The sequence below is a fragment of the Mus caroli genome, chromosome 19 (assembly GCF_900094665.2).
Source record: "Mus caroli chromosome 19, CAROLI_EIJ_v1.1, whole genome shotgun sequence".
Lineage (NCBI taxonomy): Eukaryota > Metazoa > Chordata > Mammalia > Rodentia > Muridae > Mus > Mus caroli.
This window is the reverse complement of record NC_034588.1, coordinates 23742036-23762354: the sequence shown is the minus strand read 5'-3', so window position 1 is coordinate 23762354 and position 20319 is coordinate 23742036. Positions and strand designations below refer to the sequence as shown.

General features: G+C 43.4%; 1 protein-coding gene across 4 annotated transcripts in view; it reads right to left on the bottom strand.

Annotated features, from left to right (window-relative positions):
- The window catches only part of Smarca2 (SWI/SNF related, matrix associated, actin dependent regulator of chromatin, subfamily a, member 2), a 170702-nt gene that overhangs the window by 95255 nt on the left and 55128 nt on the right, over positions 1-20319 (bottom strand). For all 4 annotated transcript variants that reach the window (XM_021151582.2, XM_021151584.2, XM_029472470.1 and 1 more), the window contains exons 10-17: positions 16746-16799; positions 11984-12114; positions 11713-11770; positions 9666-9766; positions 8270-8417; positions 4332-4495; positions 2753-2819; positions 1970-2080 (exon numbers count right to left, since the gene is read on the bottom strand). In XM_021151582.2, the coding sequence (XP_021007241.1) occupies positions 1970-2080; positions 2753-2819; positions 4332-4495; positions 8270-8417; positions 9666-9766; positions 11713-11770; positions 11984-12114; positions 16746-16799 (834 nt within the window). The remainder of the gene's footprint in view (positions 1-1969; positions 2081-2752; positions 2820-4331; positions 4496-8269; positions 8418-9665; positions 9767-11712; positions 11771-11983; positions 12115-16745; positions 16800-20319) is intronic.

The window sequence follows — 20319 nt, the reverse complement described above, 5'->3', positions numbered from 1 at the left end:
GAGGAGGAGGAGGAGGAGGAGAAGAAGAAGACGATGACAACGATGATGAAAGTCAGAGGAAGCGGACAGGCAAGTGTGGCCTAATTCTCACCTCCTCATTAGAAGTACCAGTGAAGCCAGGGAAAAGAAGGAAAACCATCAGCCAAGCTGGGCTAGCCAAATAAAAGAAACTCCCAGCATTCCTTGCACCCTTTTCTCTACCAGCACCAGCTGTGTAAGACTGACCAAAGTCCTGCAGTCAACTTGCCAACAGCAGTGAAAAGATAAAAAAAAAAAAAAAATGCATCTAAATAGATGTTCTAAATCTACTTTCTTCCTCAGTGGAGCTTGGGAGGCAGCAAAGGAACCAGAGACCTTTGATTCCGCCACCAAGTAAGTACTAATTAAGTCTTCTGCTTGGAAAAATTACTACCCCTTTCGAGAGTGCTGTTTCTCCAGTAACAAATAAAAGCATGGCGTCTCGTTACGGGGTGTCTCTGGCGACTTTTGAAATACATATGCACAAGACACAGTTTTTTTTTTTTTTTTTTTTTTTTTTTTTTTTTTTTTTTTTTTAGGGATCTCAAAGATACACACACATTCCCACAGTAATATTGGAGACACGTCATTTCTGACACTGCCAAATTCATCTCGGAGCATGAGGAACTGGAAGGTGGCGGTTGCTGTCAGTGCCGTCTCAATTATTAAGTGTCCCCTGGGCATGCGTTTCCTTTATGTTATTTCCTATGATACCATGAAGGGAACACACAGCTCCCAGAGCAAAGGTTTAATGCAGAAGATGGAACAAAACTCAGTAATGGGGATTCTGTTCAATTCTGACCATAACTTACTTTTAGATTAGACTGATTTCCAAACACCATGGGGTAAAAGAAATTACCACGGGGAGAGGGGGGTAGGAAGGCGGGGAGATTAAGTTTTCATGATTTGTTCCAGGCAAGACAGTACTTCCATCTTCCTGTGTGAATACATTAGGAGACAACATGATATAAATGGGAAGAGAACCTTCTCATTTGTGGCTAAAGGACAACTTCGGACATTCAAATGAGGAGCCAGGGAAGGGTCACAGACACAACTCTTTCTCTGTGCCCAAGAAATAGCCACACGAGCAGCCCTGAGAAATTTAAACAGTAATGGCCCATTATTTTTACCAGGAAAACCTGAAAACACATAAAGCACACAAGCTTCAGCTTGGAGACAAGCTCTGGTGGGGGACACCATCTGGAGGGGCGCCTACGAGAGAGAGAGAGAGAGAGAGAGAGAGAGAGAGAGAGAGAGAGAGAGAGAGGCACAAGAGGAACGAAGCCCTGCTGACAGTAACCCAGGGCAACAAAAACAATTATTTCTTTCCAAGCACATTCAGAGCTGCTGGAGAGAAGTGGAACCCAGGTGAATTTTCTTAACAGATGTGTAAGTGGGGCTGCAGAGATGGCTACTTTTCCGGGGGAATCAGGGTTCTATTCCAAGTCTCATCTAGAAAGAAGCTCATAACCCTCTCTAACTCCAGTCCCAGGGGGTCTGAGCCGCCCCTCCTTGGCCTCCACAGGCCCTGCACACATGTATGTCTGCAGGCAAAACACTCATACTCATAAAACAAACAAACAAATAAACCAAAAAACCTAAATAACCCAAAAAGATGGGAATTCACTACAAATGACCAGGAAAGGGCCCAGGGTACATCAACCAAGGCATTTCTTTCTTCCCCTCCTCTTCCTCTCTCAGTCCCCCCCAACCCCTGCCCCAGTCTCCCTCTCTCTCACACACAAACACACACAAAATACCATACAAAAATATTAAATCCTGTGACCAAGATTTCAGGAGGAAAAAAAAAAAAAAACCCTGAAGAGGGAAAAAAAAATCCAGCCATCCAATGACCAAATGATACTATTGAGTATAATTTGCAGGATACTTTATACTCCAGTGAGATGATCCACAATTAGAAATAAAAAAATTAAAGAAAAAAAAAACATACCTTTGCAAGAATGTGCTTGTCTTTTATAATGTACTCGTAAGTAGTCAGGAGGACATTGAATTTGCCACTCCGTAGCTGGGGAACAAGGGAGCGTCGCATGGCAGGGGTACCCTGAATGGGAAGAAAAATACATCGATTACCCACTGGAAGCGCATAGGTGCGATTTCTCACTGTTCAGAGCTTAATGGAGCCTGGACAGGCCATGCGCACATACATGTATTATCATATACTGATCTATTATCTCTGAAGAAAGTGGAAGCTAAACCACACATATCTTGACCCTTTCCAGGTCCTTACAGGAAGGTTTCCCACTTACGACTGAGGAAGGGAAGAGAGAGAGAGGAGGAAATTGCAGTGAGAACCCGCTGCTTGGCTGAAAGGCTCTCTTTCTGTGGGAGAGTGCAGCAGGCAGCCCCAGTGCCCCCTAATTGCCTGCCAAGGCAGGAGGAGCAGTCGGCACAGTAGCAGCCCACAGCAAGCCAGTCAGCAGCACATAGAAAAGTGTGATATTTGTCATTTGTATTACTCTCATCAGAAACCTTGCAATATGATAATTAACAATTTTCTTCTGCATTTCACTATCTGAAAGTAATTATGGTTTATTACAGTAATCTTCTTGGGATGATTAACTCTCACTGTTTAGTACATGATGTACATGACAAAACTTTACAGCCAGATACAGTTCACAGATGTGCACATGCAAGGGAGAAAGCATAGCTCAGGGTTTTGTTTTGTTTTGTTTTTTTCTTTTCCAGGTTTATATAGAAACACAATGCTTCAAACCTTGTAAGAAATTTTCACCACAGAAGGAGCCCATTTGTCAAATTCATATGTCCAGTTAGACAGAGTCCTACAAAAAGAAACAACAACAACAAAAAGAAAAACCAGTAAAAACCCACACACGTACACACACATATGTAAAAGTCAGTTACTAGAAACCTGTTACTTATTTCTAGCCCTTGCCCTAAGAGGGGCTAGAGAATATAAACTATCCCAGACACATATTTATTTTAAAGCTATGGAGGTGAGAGGCAAGTTAGAAATAAGCTGCCACAAAGCACGACAGTTTTACACTTCATTTAAAATAAAATCTCCTAAGAAACAATTCCAAAGTATATAAAGACAGGGAGCAAGCAATGTAACAGAATCCTCCTGTGGTTCCGAAACCCAACAACGGCTGGAGGGTTTGAGATCTATACAACTCTGGAAAGCTACTCAAATCAGGCAAGAGAAATTACAAAACCACCTGAAAACAGTCAATAGACCTGTCAAAGGACGCAGGGAAGAAATACTGAATCTTTTTTTTTTCTTTCTTAGTCCTCCAAAGTGAAACCATAATATCCAAGTCAGCCCCTGAAAATATAGTTTGAACACAAAGGGTATGTAAACAGTATGAAGGCAGATAACTCAGCCTTGGTCAGAAGAGAAAGAACTGAAGGAAATACAAAACCAAAAGCCTTGTTCTTCCTGCAGGTGTCTCGGCACTGCGAGCCACAACAAGTGGCTCAGTGACTAAAGGGTGGCCAAGACACACATACACCGAAGCACTGGACTAAGGGAAGGTGGATGTGACTAGCTCATCTTTACTCGGCGTGTTGGCTACAGACCAGGGGGAGCCGTTCAGTGGGTAAGGAACTGGGGCTGGGCTGGACACAGCAGAGACTGGTCCTTCCAGGGCAGCAGGCCATTGAAACACAAAGTATATGTGGGAAGCTTACTTGGATTTGTGGAATTTGTAGCCATGGTTTTGATTTCTATTCTGCTTTAAAAGATACAATAAGGAAAATGTACAAAGCTAGAATCTTTTGGAGGTGTGTGTGTGTGTAAGTGTGAATACAAAGAAAATATTTCTAGGAAATTTTAAAAATGCTCTCACCTTTCCCTTTAGTAAGCTACTTAAAGAGCAATGAGGAACTGAATGCACTCAGAAGCAGTGGTTCTCGACCTAAGGGTCAAGACCCCGTTGGGAGTCACATATCAGCTATCCTGCCTATCGGATACCTACATCATGATTCATGACAAGAGCAAAATTACAGTTTATGAAGTAGCAATGAAATAACTTTATGATTGGAGGTCACAGCATTAGGAAGGTTGAGAACCACTGCTCTAGAGGGTGTGGGCTACCCTGACTACAAGGTTAACATGTTCATGGCTGATAAGAATCGCTACAAACTTTACTTGCTAGTCAAAAGACTACAGTGGGGCTGGTAGGTGTGGGAAACTAAAACCGACATTCATTCAGATTCTGTGCTCCTGGTATTCCCACCCCATGCCACTATTCTGTCTGAAGAAAGAAACAAGGCTGACAGGGCAATCTGCACCACATGGAATGCTGGCTGCAGGGACAAATGGCTGTACTTACGAGAGGGGGACGATGATGAGGTAGGGACCATTGAGCCTTTTGTGCTCCATCAGATACGTGATGAGTGCAATGGTCTGGATTGTCTTGCCTAGCCCCATTTCATCCGCTAAGATTCCGTTCAGATTGTTATTATACAGGGAAACCATCCATTCCAGGCCCTGGAGCTGAAATGAAGAGTAATTGTTTCAATTATCCAAGATCTGCACAGGTAATTAATACTAATACAACTCAAGTGAGCCTGTGACTTCCTTAACTTCTCTGTGCTGTATGCTGAGTGTCCCACAGTAGCAGAGTTGGGGTGGGGGTGGGGGCAGGAAGCACCGACCCAAAAGGAATTTAAAAGGTGAGCCTGTAATCTCCCTGCTGCTTGGCAGGTGCTAAGTGCTAATCAGATTTAGAAAGGATGGGCTAAGGCAGGCTGGTGGGATTTGAAGCAGCTTTGCGGCTCATCGGGACTTAGCATTTCACAGTAGATGACATCCTGGAATTATTGTAAATGAAGAAAACCCAAACCAAAATCTATTCCAACCACTCCAAGAACAAAAAGCCAATTCGAGGATTTAAAACAACCCAGAAGGCTGAGCTGGCCTACAGATCATCAGAAACTGCTTTCTGGATTGCGACCAGCCTGCCCCAGGGTGCCATCCCTGCAGTGAGGAAGCCTGTGACCAGGGAACCAGGGCCATTCTGCTGGGCTCCAGAAGGACATTTATTTCTTTTCCTGGCAAAGAAAGTCCCCAGGCAGGCAGCACGCAGCAACTCTGCACTGTGGGCACATTCGGAAGGCAGCTCCCTGAAGCTGGCAGCCTGGAAGGTGTACTACATGTTTTCAGAGCATGGGAAGTACAGTCCAGTCTCAGCTCATGATTCCCAATTAGGCACAAAAGAAAGGCGAGGTGAATAGGCAGACTAATGGCACTACCATGATGCAATGCTGGGCCTGAATGACAGCATCCATTATATGTGATACACACACACACACACACACACACACACACACACACACACATATTAAGATACACAGTGTTACAATCAAGTTAATTCACTAAGTCAGTTACATTTAGGACATGTTGTGATCTTGTACTTGGAATATTCATTAAACAGCTCGTCTTTGTAAAGGATCATTCGAGGAACTATTGCAGTTGGACACCAAGGTAGACAAGGCAACCCCTTCAGAAGCCAGGTGAAGAGGAAGTGCTGAACACTCATGTACCCCAAAGTAGCCCAGTTCAGAGAATGCGGGTAACCGTGTACTGGCTACATTTCCTTAGGAAAATACTGGGATCACCTAAATTTCACAAGCCAAATTGGGGGTGGGGGTGGGGAACTTGTGCAACAACTCCGTATCTTAAAGGTTTTTGCAGAACAGCAACACAAAGAAGATAAGGAGAGAAACGGATAAGCCCTGAGAGAAAAAGAGTAAGTAGACCAAAACAGGGATGAGAATCAACCAAAACCAAGTATGAGGCTGGGTGATGACCAAGGCACAACCCAGCACTTGAGAGTTGGAGGCTGGAGAATCAGAGTTCACAGGGCTATCCTTGAACAAGCAGTAGGTTCTGTCCCACCTGGACTATAGGAGAACCTGTCTTAAAAACAAAACAAAAAGCAATGTGCGCACAAAAATGCCACACTGTACCCCATGACTCTGTAGGCTCAATGTAAATACCGAGTTTAAAAGAGACAGAGGAAAGGCAGACACAGACAGACAGACAGACAGACAGAAAGGCAGTCAGACGGATCCCAGATAAAATAAAAAGCAGAACCAGCGGAAGGGGAGTAGTCTAGAAACCCACAACATGTGTGGAAGGAGACTTGGGCTTTTCTGCACTGTGGAACTGCGGAAAGAGACTTGAATCAAAGTCTCCAGGAGGCAGCCGGAAGGCTGTACCAGTGCTGCCAAGATTAAATTTGTCAAGAAGCCATCACAAAGTTTACTGTGACCACCTATGAGCTTTTAAGAGAAACAGAACCCACACAACAGATAAGGATGCTCAGACTGCAGATAGGGGGCCTTTTGTGTTGAAAGTCCAGGACAGGGTGCACGTCATACAGAGAGGTGGATGGAGCCCACCGAGGAGTGGGACGGGCACAGGAATTCTCAAGTAGGAGGAGCTGGATTTGAGAATGGAGCAACGGAGAACGCTTACAAAGGTGTAGGCAGAATGAATGGCAGGAGGAAACCAGGGTGGCATCTAAAGTTCTTTATGAGGGCCATTAGTGGGGGCTTGCTGCCAAGGCTGAGTTCAATCCCTGGGGCACACATGACATGAGGAGACAACCAACTGTTACTGCAGCTTACCTTCTGACCTCCTGAGCACGACATCTCACACACACACACACACACACACACATACACAATGTGTAAAGTAGTAAGAGTTTGTTGTTGCTGTTGATTTTTAATTGATAAATAAATCAGAAAAAGTTGGGTGGTTGTGGCACACACCTTTAATCCAAGTACTAGGGAGGCAGAGGCAGACAGATCTCTCTGATTTCAAGGCCAGCCTGATCTACAGAGTGAGTTCTAGGACATCCAAGGCTACACAGAGAAACCCTGTCTTTTCAAAAACAAAGGACCAAACAAAAACCATAATAACAACAACTCAGAAATGGATCTCCCATGTCAGATATAGCAGAGAACACACTGAAGTGTCAAGGTATCAAGTAGGGCAAATGAGATTAAAAATAATACTCTGACCTCTTGAAGGGGGACATGGCCTTACCAGGACAGTGATCTTCAAAGTACGTTCTAGGAGCTCCAGGCAAACCCTAAGACTTCCCCAAGACAAGCCCCGAGTCTGTCCAAATGGTTTTAGTGATCCTTCTCAGGTATTGCTAGTCACTCTTCCCACGTGGCTCTCAGTACAGATGGGGCCCAAGCCACCATGGGCAGCAGTGGCTAACCCCAGGAGCTCTGAGATGACTGGTCACAAGCACGCACCTCACTAAATGCAGTCTAGATAGCACCGTTTTTATAGGCTACTAGTAAGCAATCATGTAAACATGATCCAGGCATTAGTAGAGAGATGTTTGAGAACTGTGGAATCCAGCTGTGTTTAAGCTACTTTTCTGCAGGAGACTGATGGGTACGATGGAGTCTTCAATAAGCATGTAGGGACTATGGATGGACAGAGGGGAGTCACGGCCAAGTTGATCACCCAGGTGGCCTGGGATGGTCCAGGGTCAGCCTATTATGGGCACCAAGGACTTCTACTCACCTTTACCAGTCATGATTTCGTGCTAATAAATGGGATCACCTACATTTATGTGACCACAAAACCTTATCCTTTTACTTTAGCTTTTAATTTAGTTTTAAATTTTAATTATTATTTTAATTTCATTTTTTAATTCAGTTTCAAGAGTAATTCGTGCAACAAATGCTCCAAGGGGCACACTCCAGGTAACTTGGCAGAAGCGTTGGAACTAGAAGTCAGGAGATGCCCTCAAATTAAACACATCACAGGAAGCACCTGCTACATTTATTACAGTCCCTAGGTTTTAGCCAAGGCACAGGTGCCAACAACTTTATCATACCTTTAATAAAAGGTATGAGTGCACCTGCTGTCGCAGCTATAGCTGAGCTAACGCCTCGCTTGCTTCAGATCCCCAGCCTAATGGGATGGAGCTGATTTTTTCCTTTTTGCAGAGAACCGCAGTAAAACTGGTCCAAACGTTAAGCCAGCATTTCTTACAAAATCCATTCCAGGATGACAACAGCAAACCCAGTGTAGGGAGCACAACTCTCTGAAGGAAGCCTACCCCCACGCTACACCCCTACGGGGAGGGCACTCTAGATAACTGAAGGCACTTAACCTGGAATGCATCCCCCATCTTCATCTCCTAGGTTGACTAAGGCTTCTCAAGTGGGGCGCAAACGCTTCGGGACGGTGTATACGCAAGGCTAAGGCTTGCTACCGAAACACAAACGCACCAGTTACCTGGTAATGCTTTAGGGTGCCATTAATGAGGAGGGCAGATTGCTTCTCCACCCTCTCAGAGATAGCGTGAGCCACCGTGTAGTAGGACTGGGAGCCTCTGGCACTGTACTGCATGCTGTATTCGTCGTCCACATCCTGCTTCGCAGTCCTGAAGAAGACAAAGTGGAAAGTCCACAGAGAGATTTGAGTCTGTGTGCTACTGTATCTGAAATGACCCAAGCCTCAAACTGCTGCTGTAGGAATTGCCTGCCCTGCAGTTAAGATTAGTCTCTGTAAACGTCACAAAAACTGAACAGGGTCAGCAGTACTTCATCAGCGTCACATTATGCATGGGAGGAAGCTGGGTCTCAGACATGTTTCTCTGAAGGTCATAAAAGGTCAAAGCCCATCAGGGGTCTGACCAGCACAGCTGTAGATGAGCACTGGGCTAAGGAAGCTATCCTGGGTTCTTTGGATGCAATGCAGATCTCATCCACAGGACACTACAAAAGCTTGGGTGACATGTAAGAGAGGATTCAAGAGCACATTAGAGGGGAAGGGGATCATAAGGGGGGGGTCTTCCTTCCACCACGCCTTACGGGGCCTTTACCCAAGGCATATGGAAGGGTCACTGCACTGTCTTAAAGTCCTCACTGAAAAACCAGTGCTGAGCTGGAAAACAAAGGCTCCTAACATGGGACACACAACCTGGGAAGGGAAAAACATACTACAGTCTCCCCTCCTTTCTGGAAAGCCTCATCTTGTGAGTGTTCTCTTCTGTCCGCTACTTCAGAACAACACTTGTATAACAGTCACCCGAGCAACGTGGTGTGTGGACCGCAGGTGGAGAGTCAGCTGAAACGGGACAAGAATGGCCCCTGGCCCCCAGACAGGGTGAGCTGAGGCTAAAAGTTTGGACCTGGGCAGAGTGGGCAGCCGATAACGCTATGGGAGCCAGGATGACACAGGAACGGGGATTCACACTTGGGCTTCTGGGTATGCTGATGGCTTTGAGGGAAGCAGGGAAGGCTCTCTCTCTCTCTCTCTCTCTCACACACACACACACACACACACACACACACACACACCCATTAAGTAAGTTTGATCAATCTAATCTAGAATAGAGGCAGGAATGGTGGGTGCAAAATCTAGAAAAGAACCTGAGCAGGAAATAGGATTCTCCAGTCAAGGGAGGGGGGAAGGGAGGGAGGCAGGGAGATGAGCAATCCAATGCCCTTGGCCAGAGGGGTCCAGAACTCAGAAGTTAACTGTAAGGAGCTGAGAGAACATTCCCAATTGGGGTGTGACTACGAAGTCTGCTCCTGTCTTTTGAGCAGCATTTGCAGACAGAAAACCCCCACTACATGAACCTCAAACACTGACTGCCCTTGTCATATAAGCTCCGAGGCCCACATACTCAATGATCTGCTTGGCATCCTTTTCGGAAACTTCTTCACTGTTAGGATCCAGCAGTATCTTCTCCTCGGTTTCCTGCCTACTGGACTCTTCTTCTTCATCCTGGAGGAAGAACAGAAATACAGCCAGGCACGTACTTTAACGAGCAAGTTCTATGATTAGCACTTTTTATAAAGAGATTAAATAGTATTTTGCTTCACAAATGAAGCAAGTAAATCCAATTAAGGGAGGAAGCATATTTAACATCTGCTTAAACCAAATGATTCAGCATTTCACCAGAGAGAGAGAGAGAGAGAGAGAGAGAGAGAGAGAGAGAGAGAGAGAGAGAGAGAAATGTTCCAGGGGTCCCCAAGACCTACACTCCCAAGAGTAAGTGTGTGAAAATCATACCAGAAAGACATAATTATTTGGTCATTCCAAGCAGATATACAGACCATATCTGCTCTTTTAGAATCCTATATTCCTCTCTCCAAAAGCAGATGCTAGAGGCTTAGCATCCTCCTGAGAATGTTCTTTCTGGTGATGCTGAGGGCCTCTGTGGTCCCCGTGCATAGCAGAGGATCTGAACTGGTGAGCACACTGTTTCCTGAGGCTGGTGATTCTCATCACGCATTTCTGAGTGTTCAGAAGAAAGGCATCATTACCCTGGCACAGGAGATTACCTCCCTACCTCTAGCAAGTGTCCCAAAATACTCCTCCTGTCCACAACTAACCTGATGTTCGAAACCATCTCAAGGTGAATATGTGTTTCCTAACTATTGACTAAAGAAAGGACACATGTGACACAGTATCAATGGTGACACCAAGGCACTGACATCAGGTCATTAGGAAGTACCTCCTAGAAGTGTGGAGCTACAGGTCACTCACTGGTGGCCTGGGGCTCCTGTCACTCGGTCAGAGGGCATCTCTTACCGGCTGTCAGGAGATGTCTGCAGTTGTCAACATCTGGGTGGCACAGGCTACCTAAACCACCCACTTTATCTTATCCTTACACTCCCAGGCTCTTCTTCAGAAAAAAAAAAAATCTTGTAACAGATCATTTATGGACCTGTTCACTCAAGCAAGCAAGTGTGAGAGAGCGGAGCGGGGAGATACTAGCATGCCACAAAGTATTTGCTTTTTAATGGTTATGTTTTTCTAAATGAAAATTTTATTGTTTTCTCAAAGCAGTAAATGTTCACGGTATATTAATTTAGAAAGCGAAGATCCAAAAATCCAGAAGGAAAATGACCATTGCCTTAAAATCCCCATCAGTTATTAGGCAAGGCTGTGTCATCAGCTGTTTGACATCCATCTGGGGCCATGCTGCACTCGGGCCCTGTGTTCTGACCCAAACCAGACTTAATGACTGTACAAGCCAGACTCAAGCAAAGGATATAAACATCACTTAATCTTTTTATTTGTACTAATCAATCATTTCATAATTAACCTAACAAATACCTTTATCATTTCTTAATCCCTAGTGGAAGTACGCAAGATTCTCATTTTAGGATTTAAACGTATTACTTATTCCTCCCAAGAAAAAGCGAAATATGCTTTCCTTCCAGTAACCAGCATATCCAAGAATTCAAATCTAGGAGTCATGTTTAAAGAGACATCCAGGCAGTCAGTGAGTCTTAAGGCTTGCCCATGTTGCCCTTTCTAGCGCAGGTCCCTGATACATAACTTCTAATGGACGCCATGGCTTAGAAGGGTACACAAGTTCTTGGGCAGTTAGCTCTCGCTACAGACCACTTGGGGATAGGACAGCGTCTCTCCCAAAGCAAGCCATCTTCAAAGTTCTCACCCAAAGGCCTCCTCTAATCTAACGATAGCTTCTCTCTTCTTGGTTCCAAATGAACTTAGGATTTGTCAACATTTCTCACCAGCCAGGAACCCCCCGAGATGGTAGTGAGGTTGCAAGGCACAGAACTTCAGAGACTACCCACATGCTTAGCCCCAGTCATTACCTGAGAACAAACCCAAAAGCCACGGGCAGGAGGTGTCACGAGGAGAAGCGTCTGCTTCTGTTAACACTGAACCCCACAAAGTGACACATGTCCACATACCTCCTCCTCATAGTCCGATTCACTCTCTTCACTGTCGGATCTGGGTGCAACTTCGTAACTGGGGAAAAGGAGGAGCGGAGACGAGGGGGCTGATCTTAAGGCATATATGACTTAACTGCAATAGCCTACTTGCAAATGACAAATGCACACAGGAAGCTTCCCCATCTCAGCAAAGGCTCCCTGCTTTTGTTTGGGGATTTTAAAAGGAATGCCACCCCCACCCCTAGTCAAAGGAGCTCCAAGAGTCCCAGCAACTGTTTTAACACCATACCCAGGATTCATCTCCAGCCAGGCATCCAGCTGACTTGCTTTGGGTGCTTCTGGTCCAAAGAGGACCTTGCCAGTTTCTGTGTGTGTCACTTTGACAGGCAGGTCACTCATCTGGCTGCTTTCATCTATTGGCTAGAAAGAGCAAAGAGAAATCAAGTCAGCCTTGGGTCGTAGGAGGCTCTCTCAGTTCTACACTGGGTATTTTTCAGGCTTTCTGGTTGCCCAGTAACTCAACTGTTTTCTGCATTTTTTCTTTTCAGGATCTAATATGTCTTTGTGAGTAGGGGAAAGATCACCTCCCATTAAAGAATCCAAAGTACACATGATGGCACATGTGGGGAACACTAGCACCCTGGACACTGAGGGAGAGAGGTCATAAGTTAAAGGCTAGCCTAGGCTACACATTGAGACTGTCTTTAAAAACTGGAGCTGGGGCTCAATCGTACAGCACTTGGCTACCGTGTACAAGGTTCTGAATTTGATCCCCAACAAAAAAAAAAAAAAACTCAATAGGCCTCCCTGGCACCTAAGGTACAAGTGTAAGGCGTTGGCGTTTCTAAACTGGCTGGGTGTACTTGCCAAGGCTCTGAGTTAGAAGACAGAGAAGATCAAGGAATCTGGGACGCAGGTATCCTAACAGACAGCCAAATCACGTTGGCAGCAATGCAAGTGGAGTGACACTGGGCTATGACAAGTGCCTGCCTTCTCCAAATAGCAGCCATGGCTTTACTGGACCAGCTGGATGGGATGACATAGAATTAGCTTGGAGCCCTAGGACAGGTTCTCCAGGTACCCTTTATCCTGTTATGCACTGAACATTCCTAGCCCAAAAGTGTAAAATTTGAAACTTTCTGTCCATGAACATGATGGAACAAGTGGAGAACTCTATAACTGGCCAATGGGAAGAACCATCCATAGTTAGTCCAAATACAAGCATACTAAAATAATGCATAAAGTCACCCTCAGACTATGCATTAAATCCTATGTGAAAAAAACCATGAAGATGTGTATGAAGCATAAATAGAGTGTATACTTAGATCTAGGTCCTATCTCCAAGTTATTACACACACACACACACACACACACACACACATATATATATATATAGAGAGAGAGATCATACATATTTATATATGTATGTGTATATATATATGTATATGTGTATATATACACACACATATATATATATATATATATATAATACACACACACACACACATATATATATATATATATATATATATATATATATATATATATATATATAATACACACACACATATATATAAATAATATGTATATCTATTCACTCCAATGTCTGAGTCCAAACCCACACTGAAACACTTCTAGCTGCAAGCATTTTGGATGAGGACACGTGCCTTGTAATAAATTCTGTTCTTACTTCAGGCAAACAGACCTGATTCGGGTCATTTAAAACTAATAGTTCCCCAATCCTTTACCTAACACTCCCCAGGTAACAATTCTTGCAAGCTGTGGTTTTGGATAGAACAACAAAACATAGCCTATGTCACCTACTACAATGTATTTTATTTGAAGCTAACCCACCAGAATTGAGTCTACTTCAACCATTGGAGCTATGTGTATGATAACAAACAAACAAACAAAATTCTGCTTATTTGAAACCTGAAGAATTGACCAAGACGAACATGAAGTTTATTTTTAGACTCTACCAAAAAGAGGGGGAAAAAAAACTTTGTAAAGAAAATTAAGAGTATGTGAAACTGCAGAGGTTGTAGATAATGTGCCCCAGAGAACAGGGTCTCTCGGTGAGGTTGGAAATGAAGCAACTCTATGCAAATGGATGCTACTAATTGTAAGGTGACCGACTTCTAGGAGCAGGGCCCTGGGTAAGTCATTTGGAAACACTTCATTTGTGTGTGCATTCTGCTCTCTACTTCCTGAAGAGTAGGAAAATGGACTGTTTAGGCAATTCATTATTTCAAAGAACTTGCCCTAAATTACTCTTAATTAGTTTTGTGGTCAAATAAATACATGCAGCTCTATTGGCGCAATTAAGATTCCCATATAATTTATTCCAATTAAGCCCCCCCAAAAATGATAAGGAAAAACAGTGTGTTGATGTTACTATCAATATCTTGGAGAAAATAACATCCTCCCCAAAAACCCAAAGCCCCTACAGTTCTTTGCTCCTGCTCTCTCAACCAAGTACCATCAACATCAGAGCCAATATTAGCGACTATTCACAAAGAACTTTAACAGAAAAGGCTTGCCCCAGCCTGTCAGTTTTACTTGCTCCTATGTGCGCTAAAGCAATCACTCTGAGCAGCAACACTTTGCATGGCCACAGGATTCTTCCTCGTTAATGTAAAAGGTCATCCACACACTCCCGAGAGAAAAGGGGGATCTAACACTTGCTACCATTTCCGTGGCAAAAAAAAAAAAAAACAAACAAAAACCCGTATCTTGTTATCGTGGGCTATTATCATACAGCCTGTTTTATTGCTAATGTCGCACCTCGGAGAAAACTGGAAATCACTGTGGGTGGAATTAGAACTCTGGCAAAAGCACAGAATGAGCCCAGAAGAGAAATAAGAACATTATTTCCAAACAAACTGAGCGAGATGCCCACTTCTCAAACTTCAGCAAACAGAACTCACATTTATTTACATTAAAGATTAAAATGACATGTATGTCAGAGGTCCCAGATCAGGAGCTAATTTCCACACAAGATAAAAGATGAGAGAACTAGAAGGCATTCAGTTACCCTGGGGGGCCACCTTCTGAGAGAAGGCTGGGGTGTGGAAAGCCATTGCTGCTTCTAAGTGTTCCAACACAGCACTCTACCCGGTAATGAACTGTCTACAATTTCTTACATATCAATATTTATCCTGATCTTTTCTTTCCTTGCAATGGCTTAGAGTGGTTAGCCAACATCTATTTTCAAGAGGTTTCTGCATCTGGCCACAGGTCCTCATGTGCCTAGTGATTCTAGAAGGAAACGTGCAACCCCCCCATCACATGTGAAAGTCATTTAAAACAAACTCTCTGACTCTGCATCTCTTCATTTTATAACTGGACAGATCCTTCGGTTTTTCAGGGAAAAAAATCCAATAAATAAATAATGCTTCCTCAGAACTCAGGATAATATCAGAAGTCCTAGGATATATAATTAAGGACAATATCTGTGTAGCTCTATGTATAGTCTATATTATAAGCCCACAGAAATACCTCAAGAAAATCCAGAATATGTATACTTTCTGGTTTATGTATTTTTCCAATTTCAAATCAGTAATTAGCTAAAGAGAACAATAAGCTGTATTTCATGCTTCTGTATTATTTACTTGCCAAATGAAATCACAGAATCACTTTAGCCTCTTACACCTTCTACAAAAGATCTATGTTTATCTGTATACAGCATGATTTATAAGAAATTCTATCAGCTGATCAATAATCTTGAGACAGTGTTATTCTAAATTTCTACTGTGCTTTGAAGGAAGATGTTTGTAATATCTTAACCCCATCATCATGTGCATGTGTGTGTGTTCACATACGCTCATTCATGTGTGTGTGTACAGGCATGTGTGTGGAGGACAGAAGACACTCTTGTCAGACCTTGCCTTTCACCTGGTTTGGGAGAAAGGTTTCATGTTGTTTGTTGTAACAAAATTTTCCCTGTCCAATTAATTTAAATATTAAGATAACAAGAAACCTGTGATTGGAGAGGGAAAAGGGAGGTGGAGCTAAGAGTTGTAGAGGCAGGGAGCAGTGACACAAGAGAGGAGGAGGAGGAGGAAGATGGAGGATGAGCAGGACAATTCAGATTCTGGGTGGCCTTAAGGAGCCACAGGTAGCTATAATATCATTTAGGGATAGAATAATTGGGTTAACTTACCTAATCTAGGTGAGCAGCTTATATCATTATCAACTGGCTCTGAAATTATTGTGTGGGCATTTTGTAAATTGAGAATTAATTAATATGTAAATCTGACCGTTTAATTATAAACTTCTAGAGTTTTGATTTTACCGGGTTACTGGGAATTGTGACAGCTAACCACTAGGTGGGCGGTCATCACATGGGGCTGGCGTGGCAACAGCCCACCAAGGAAACTTAGTCAGGTGGAGACTTCTCAGGAGCTCTGGGCCAGAGAGTCTGCCGAGAAGAGAACACCATGCTGGAGCCGTGGAGCCTGCCAGGGTCCAGCTTAGCGCAGGAATTTGCTGGTCTTTTTAATATTTCATGCAATAGTTTGTCACTAAGAGTTTCAGGATATCTTGTCCTCAAGCTTCTAGCGGTCGCCCTGCCTTTGCCTGCAGTCACTGTACAAACACTGGGGCTACAGACAGCTACCATGGGCAGCTTCACATGGGTTCTGCAGGTCCTAACTTGGCCTCACAATTGCACATTGAGAGTTCGCCCCACTGTGCCATAGCCCTACCAATGTAACTGGTTTTTTTTACTTTAAAACGGATCATCTAAGGGGCTGGAGAGATAGCTGGACAGAGAACACTTGCTGCTCTTGCAAAAGACCCAAGTTTGGTTCCAACCAGCCACATCCAGAGGTTCACAATGGCCTATAACTCCAGCTCCAGGGAACAGTCACCCTCTTCCGGCTTCTGTGGGCATACACATAAATGTGCAAGTGGCTATACAGGCAGAGACGCACATACATACCTGAGAATAGAACTTTTTTTATAACAAACAAACAAACAAGTGGCTCAGAGAAAGTAAAATTAGTGTACACAAAGAACAGCGCACAGGGGATGACTGGCATGGCCCTTACCTCTCCATCTGGTCCCAGGGCAGGCTCCCCTCCCTCTGCATTCTCTTCAGCCTTCTGCAAAACAACAAAGTCAAGTGTTAAGTACACATCAAAAATACAGGACAGGAATTAATTCATGGCAACTCCCATGCGTAATTTTCAATTGCTATGTGTTGTCCTCACAGACAGTGCAAGTGCTAACATCTTTCATCTTTGTTTCTCTTTGCTGCGATAAAACATGCATGGCATTAGCAGCTTGTAGAGAGTCACTCAAAGCCAGATGTGATTCGAGGCCCGCACACTAGAGATCTGTGTGGATTGCATCGCTAGAGACCCACGGAGCTTAAGACATGGGCGCCATCAAGACAGAAGGCAGAATCAGAAACATTTTCTCATGTTTGCACTGAAGACAAATCCTGACATAATTAGTTTGACTTTCCTATTCCCTAAGCTAGTTTTCATCGGCAATGAAGAGCAGCCTTCTAAAAACGTCCATCAACTGAATGCGCTGAACCGCTCCTCAGTCATAAAAACACAAAACAAAACCAAACAAAATTGTGTGAGTTCCCTGGGTGCTTTCTATTCTACCTAATTGGCTTTCATAATATATAGTATTTCCATGGTGTGTATGTGGGGAAATTGATGTGTATCTACTGCGCGCTCATGAAAAACTCCATCACCTACTACTGTTTAAATATTACAGTGCCTTTGCCCATTAGATTCTCTGTGCCTCAAAGACAAGGAAATGAGAGACTAGGATGACGCCACATTATACAGACCTGAGTCCATCTGTAATATATACAAAATAGTCAAAATGTCTTTCATTTATTTACAACACCCGGCTAACAGGTAACATATTTTCTATATACAGAATCTCTATTTTGAAATCATTACTAAAAGCCATACTATCTCCATGCAATAAAACACGGGGGAGAAAAGCTGCAGTCACTTATGGTACAAAGACATTTAGGAAGAAAAGCTTTCTATCCTAAGATGTTTTATTTTAGTTAATTGAAAAATATAGACAATAATACGGAATCAATATTAACTCTCCTTTTTCTTAAGACATTCATTCTATTAATACTTTTATCTTCTATGAAACTAATTATTCTCTTAACAAAGCAACCATACTGAAACTACTGAATGTTTAAAGTCTAGCTGAAGAAGCCCCATAAATGTATGACCTTTTAAAGTTCTTTTCTATGTATTTTATAATTTCCTAGCGAAATACACTTTCTGCGACCCTCTCACATGTGCATGCACGCGCGCGCGCGCGCGCACACACACACACACGCAGAGGAAGGGAAGGAAGGAGGGAGGTAGACAAGACAGGCAGGCAGACAGACAGATCCAGAAGAGACATAGACATAGACAGACAGGGGTGATGAAGTCTAAACAACAGAGTTTGTACCGAAGATTGGGGAAATAAAGGCGCCTACACTTAGACCTGCCCAAGACTTGTACTTTGTGTATTGCATGTCCTGGCCCAGAGGGCTGATACATGAAATCACACCCATGGGCTCCCCACCTAGCATGGGGAGATGCTCCAACGATGACAGAAACCTTGTGTTCAGAGAAGAAACTGGCCAGCTACCAGTCACTGAAGGTTCCATTTTTGGAATTCTCAAGCACTATACTCCAGAGATGGTTTTAATTAATGAGAGAAAGTCAATTAATCCCACCATTCTTTTCATACAAACCAGAAATAAGCTACAGATTTGGCTAACAAAGAGAATCAAATGAGACAATGAAAAAGCCAATTTGAAATAGCTAGCAAGTGGAACTGGATCACCATTTCAATGAATAGCACATTAAAAAGCTTGAAGCACCATAAATTAATAGAATCTAAACTACTCCACAAGAATATTCTCTTATGAATATACTATGAGTAAGCCAAAGCATTGTCTAAAACCTGCCTCATCATCAGAACCTTTGATTACTTAAAGTCCCCTAAACTCTTTTTTGAAAATATCATTAGACGCCAAGATGCAAAGTACTATTGTCAGTCCATCTACTCACTTGGTTCTGGGACTAGACACGTTGCATGTGAATCACATCTCTGACTGCACAACGAGACCTTAGCTGTGCCACCCAGAGCAAATCAGCTTCTTCTTACCTCGGTTTCCACTGTAGAACTGGGTCACTGTTTCAACCTGCTCAATCCTGAATTCACATGGCACATGACAAAAAGATACTTCCATAGCTCAGGACCACAAATGGTAGTAGGTCAGGAGCTATTGTTAAGCTTGTAATTAAGACAGGCTATGGCACTATCTGAAAACTGCCTCCTAAAGCTACAAGGCCAGAGGCTTCTATGTGTTCAAGGAGGGTTCACGCCTACAGGGTGCCCAGCACTTAGGAATCACCAAATGAGCATTTAGCAGACAAATAAACAAAGCATCATTGTGAACAATGCATTTTACTTAGGATCCACTAACTGAATAATTCATATTATTGTTGTTATCACTGTTCATTATTTTTATTACTATTATTGCTATCATTATTGCAACTGGAAGCCAAAAATATTTCTCAAGTTATAAAATGGTTAAGAACACCCACACATAGGATTCATCAATGAACTAGGGTCCTCTGCCACCTCTGTCACACCCACCCTGTCCTTGAACCCAATTCTGCCACATGCTTATAAGATGTGAAAGCCAGGTGGCAGTCTAGTCTACAGAGAGAACCACCAGCCCCTTTCATTGTGACCTGGCCTTCTGGTGTCTGTGGACATCCTTTCAGAAATCCATGTTCTCCCGCCAAACTCAAGTCAACACAGAAAAGAAAACCAAAATCCCCTTCCCTCCTTTCTCTAGATACTCAAGAGATGTGACTTTTACGTCTCTGGGCCCCAGGTGAGATAGCTTGGTGCGTATGTGACACAGGTAACCGTAGAGCCACTGCCTGAGAACCATTCTCCCACAGTGGTCTATGTCAGGGAACCACCACCAAATGCTCTAATACTGCTAGTTGGTGCCTGCGCTTAACCCCATTGATTGAAACAAAAGATCAAGCTAATACATTGAAGTTCATTCATTAATCAAGGCCAAAGGAACCCTGTCCTGGCTTCCTCCTATCTATGCTTATGTGGGGATGAAAGCTAAATAAACCTGCTCATGGCAGGGGGATGTGTGTGTGATACAAACTACTCCTAACTAAAGATTACTCACCACAAAAAAAAAAAAGTACTAAAAATCAAACAGATCTGGGGCCACAGTTTCAAAGGCCAATGTCAACTGGAATTCTCTGCTTCAGAATGATCAGAGAGCAAGCAGATGGCGCATCTTCCATTCAAAGGCTTATAAAACGAACAATGGAGCAACCAGAGGAAGGACTTTGGGAAATAGAAAGATCCCACGTTAGTAAAAATCAAGGAAAGAGACTTCCGTGGGGCAGTCTCTTTAGACTACAACATGGAGGCTGCCTTGTTTTGTAAAGAAACAGCTTTTTTTCGAGTATTTTACAGCCTATATTATAAAAGGACCCATTTTCAACCCCCAGCAGGTATTGCCACGGTGTGCTGGAGCAATGGCTAAACATGTCGGTACCTTAAGGGCTCATTCTACTTTTCTGGAAATGAAGCTTCTAGGAACCA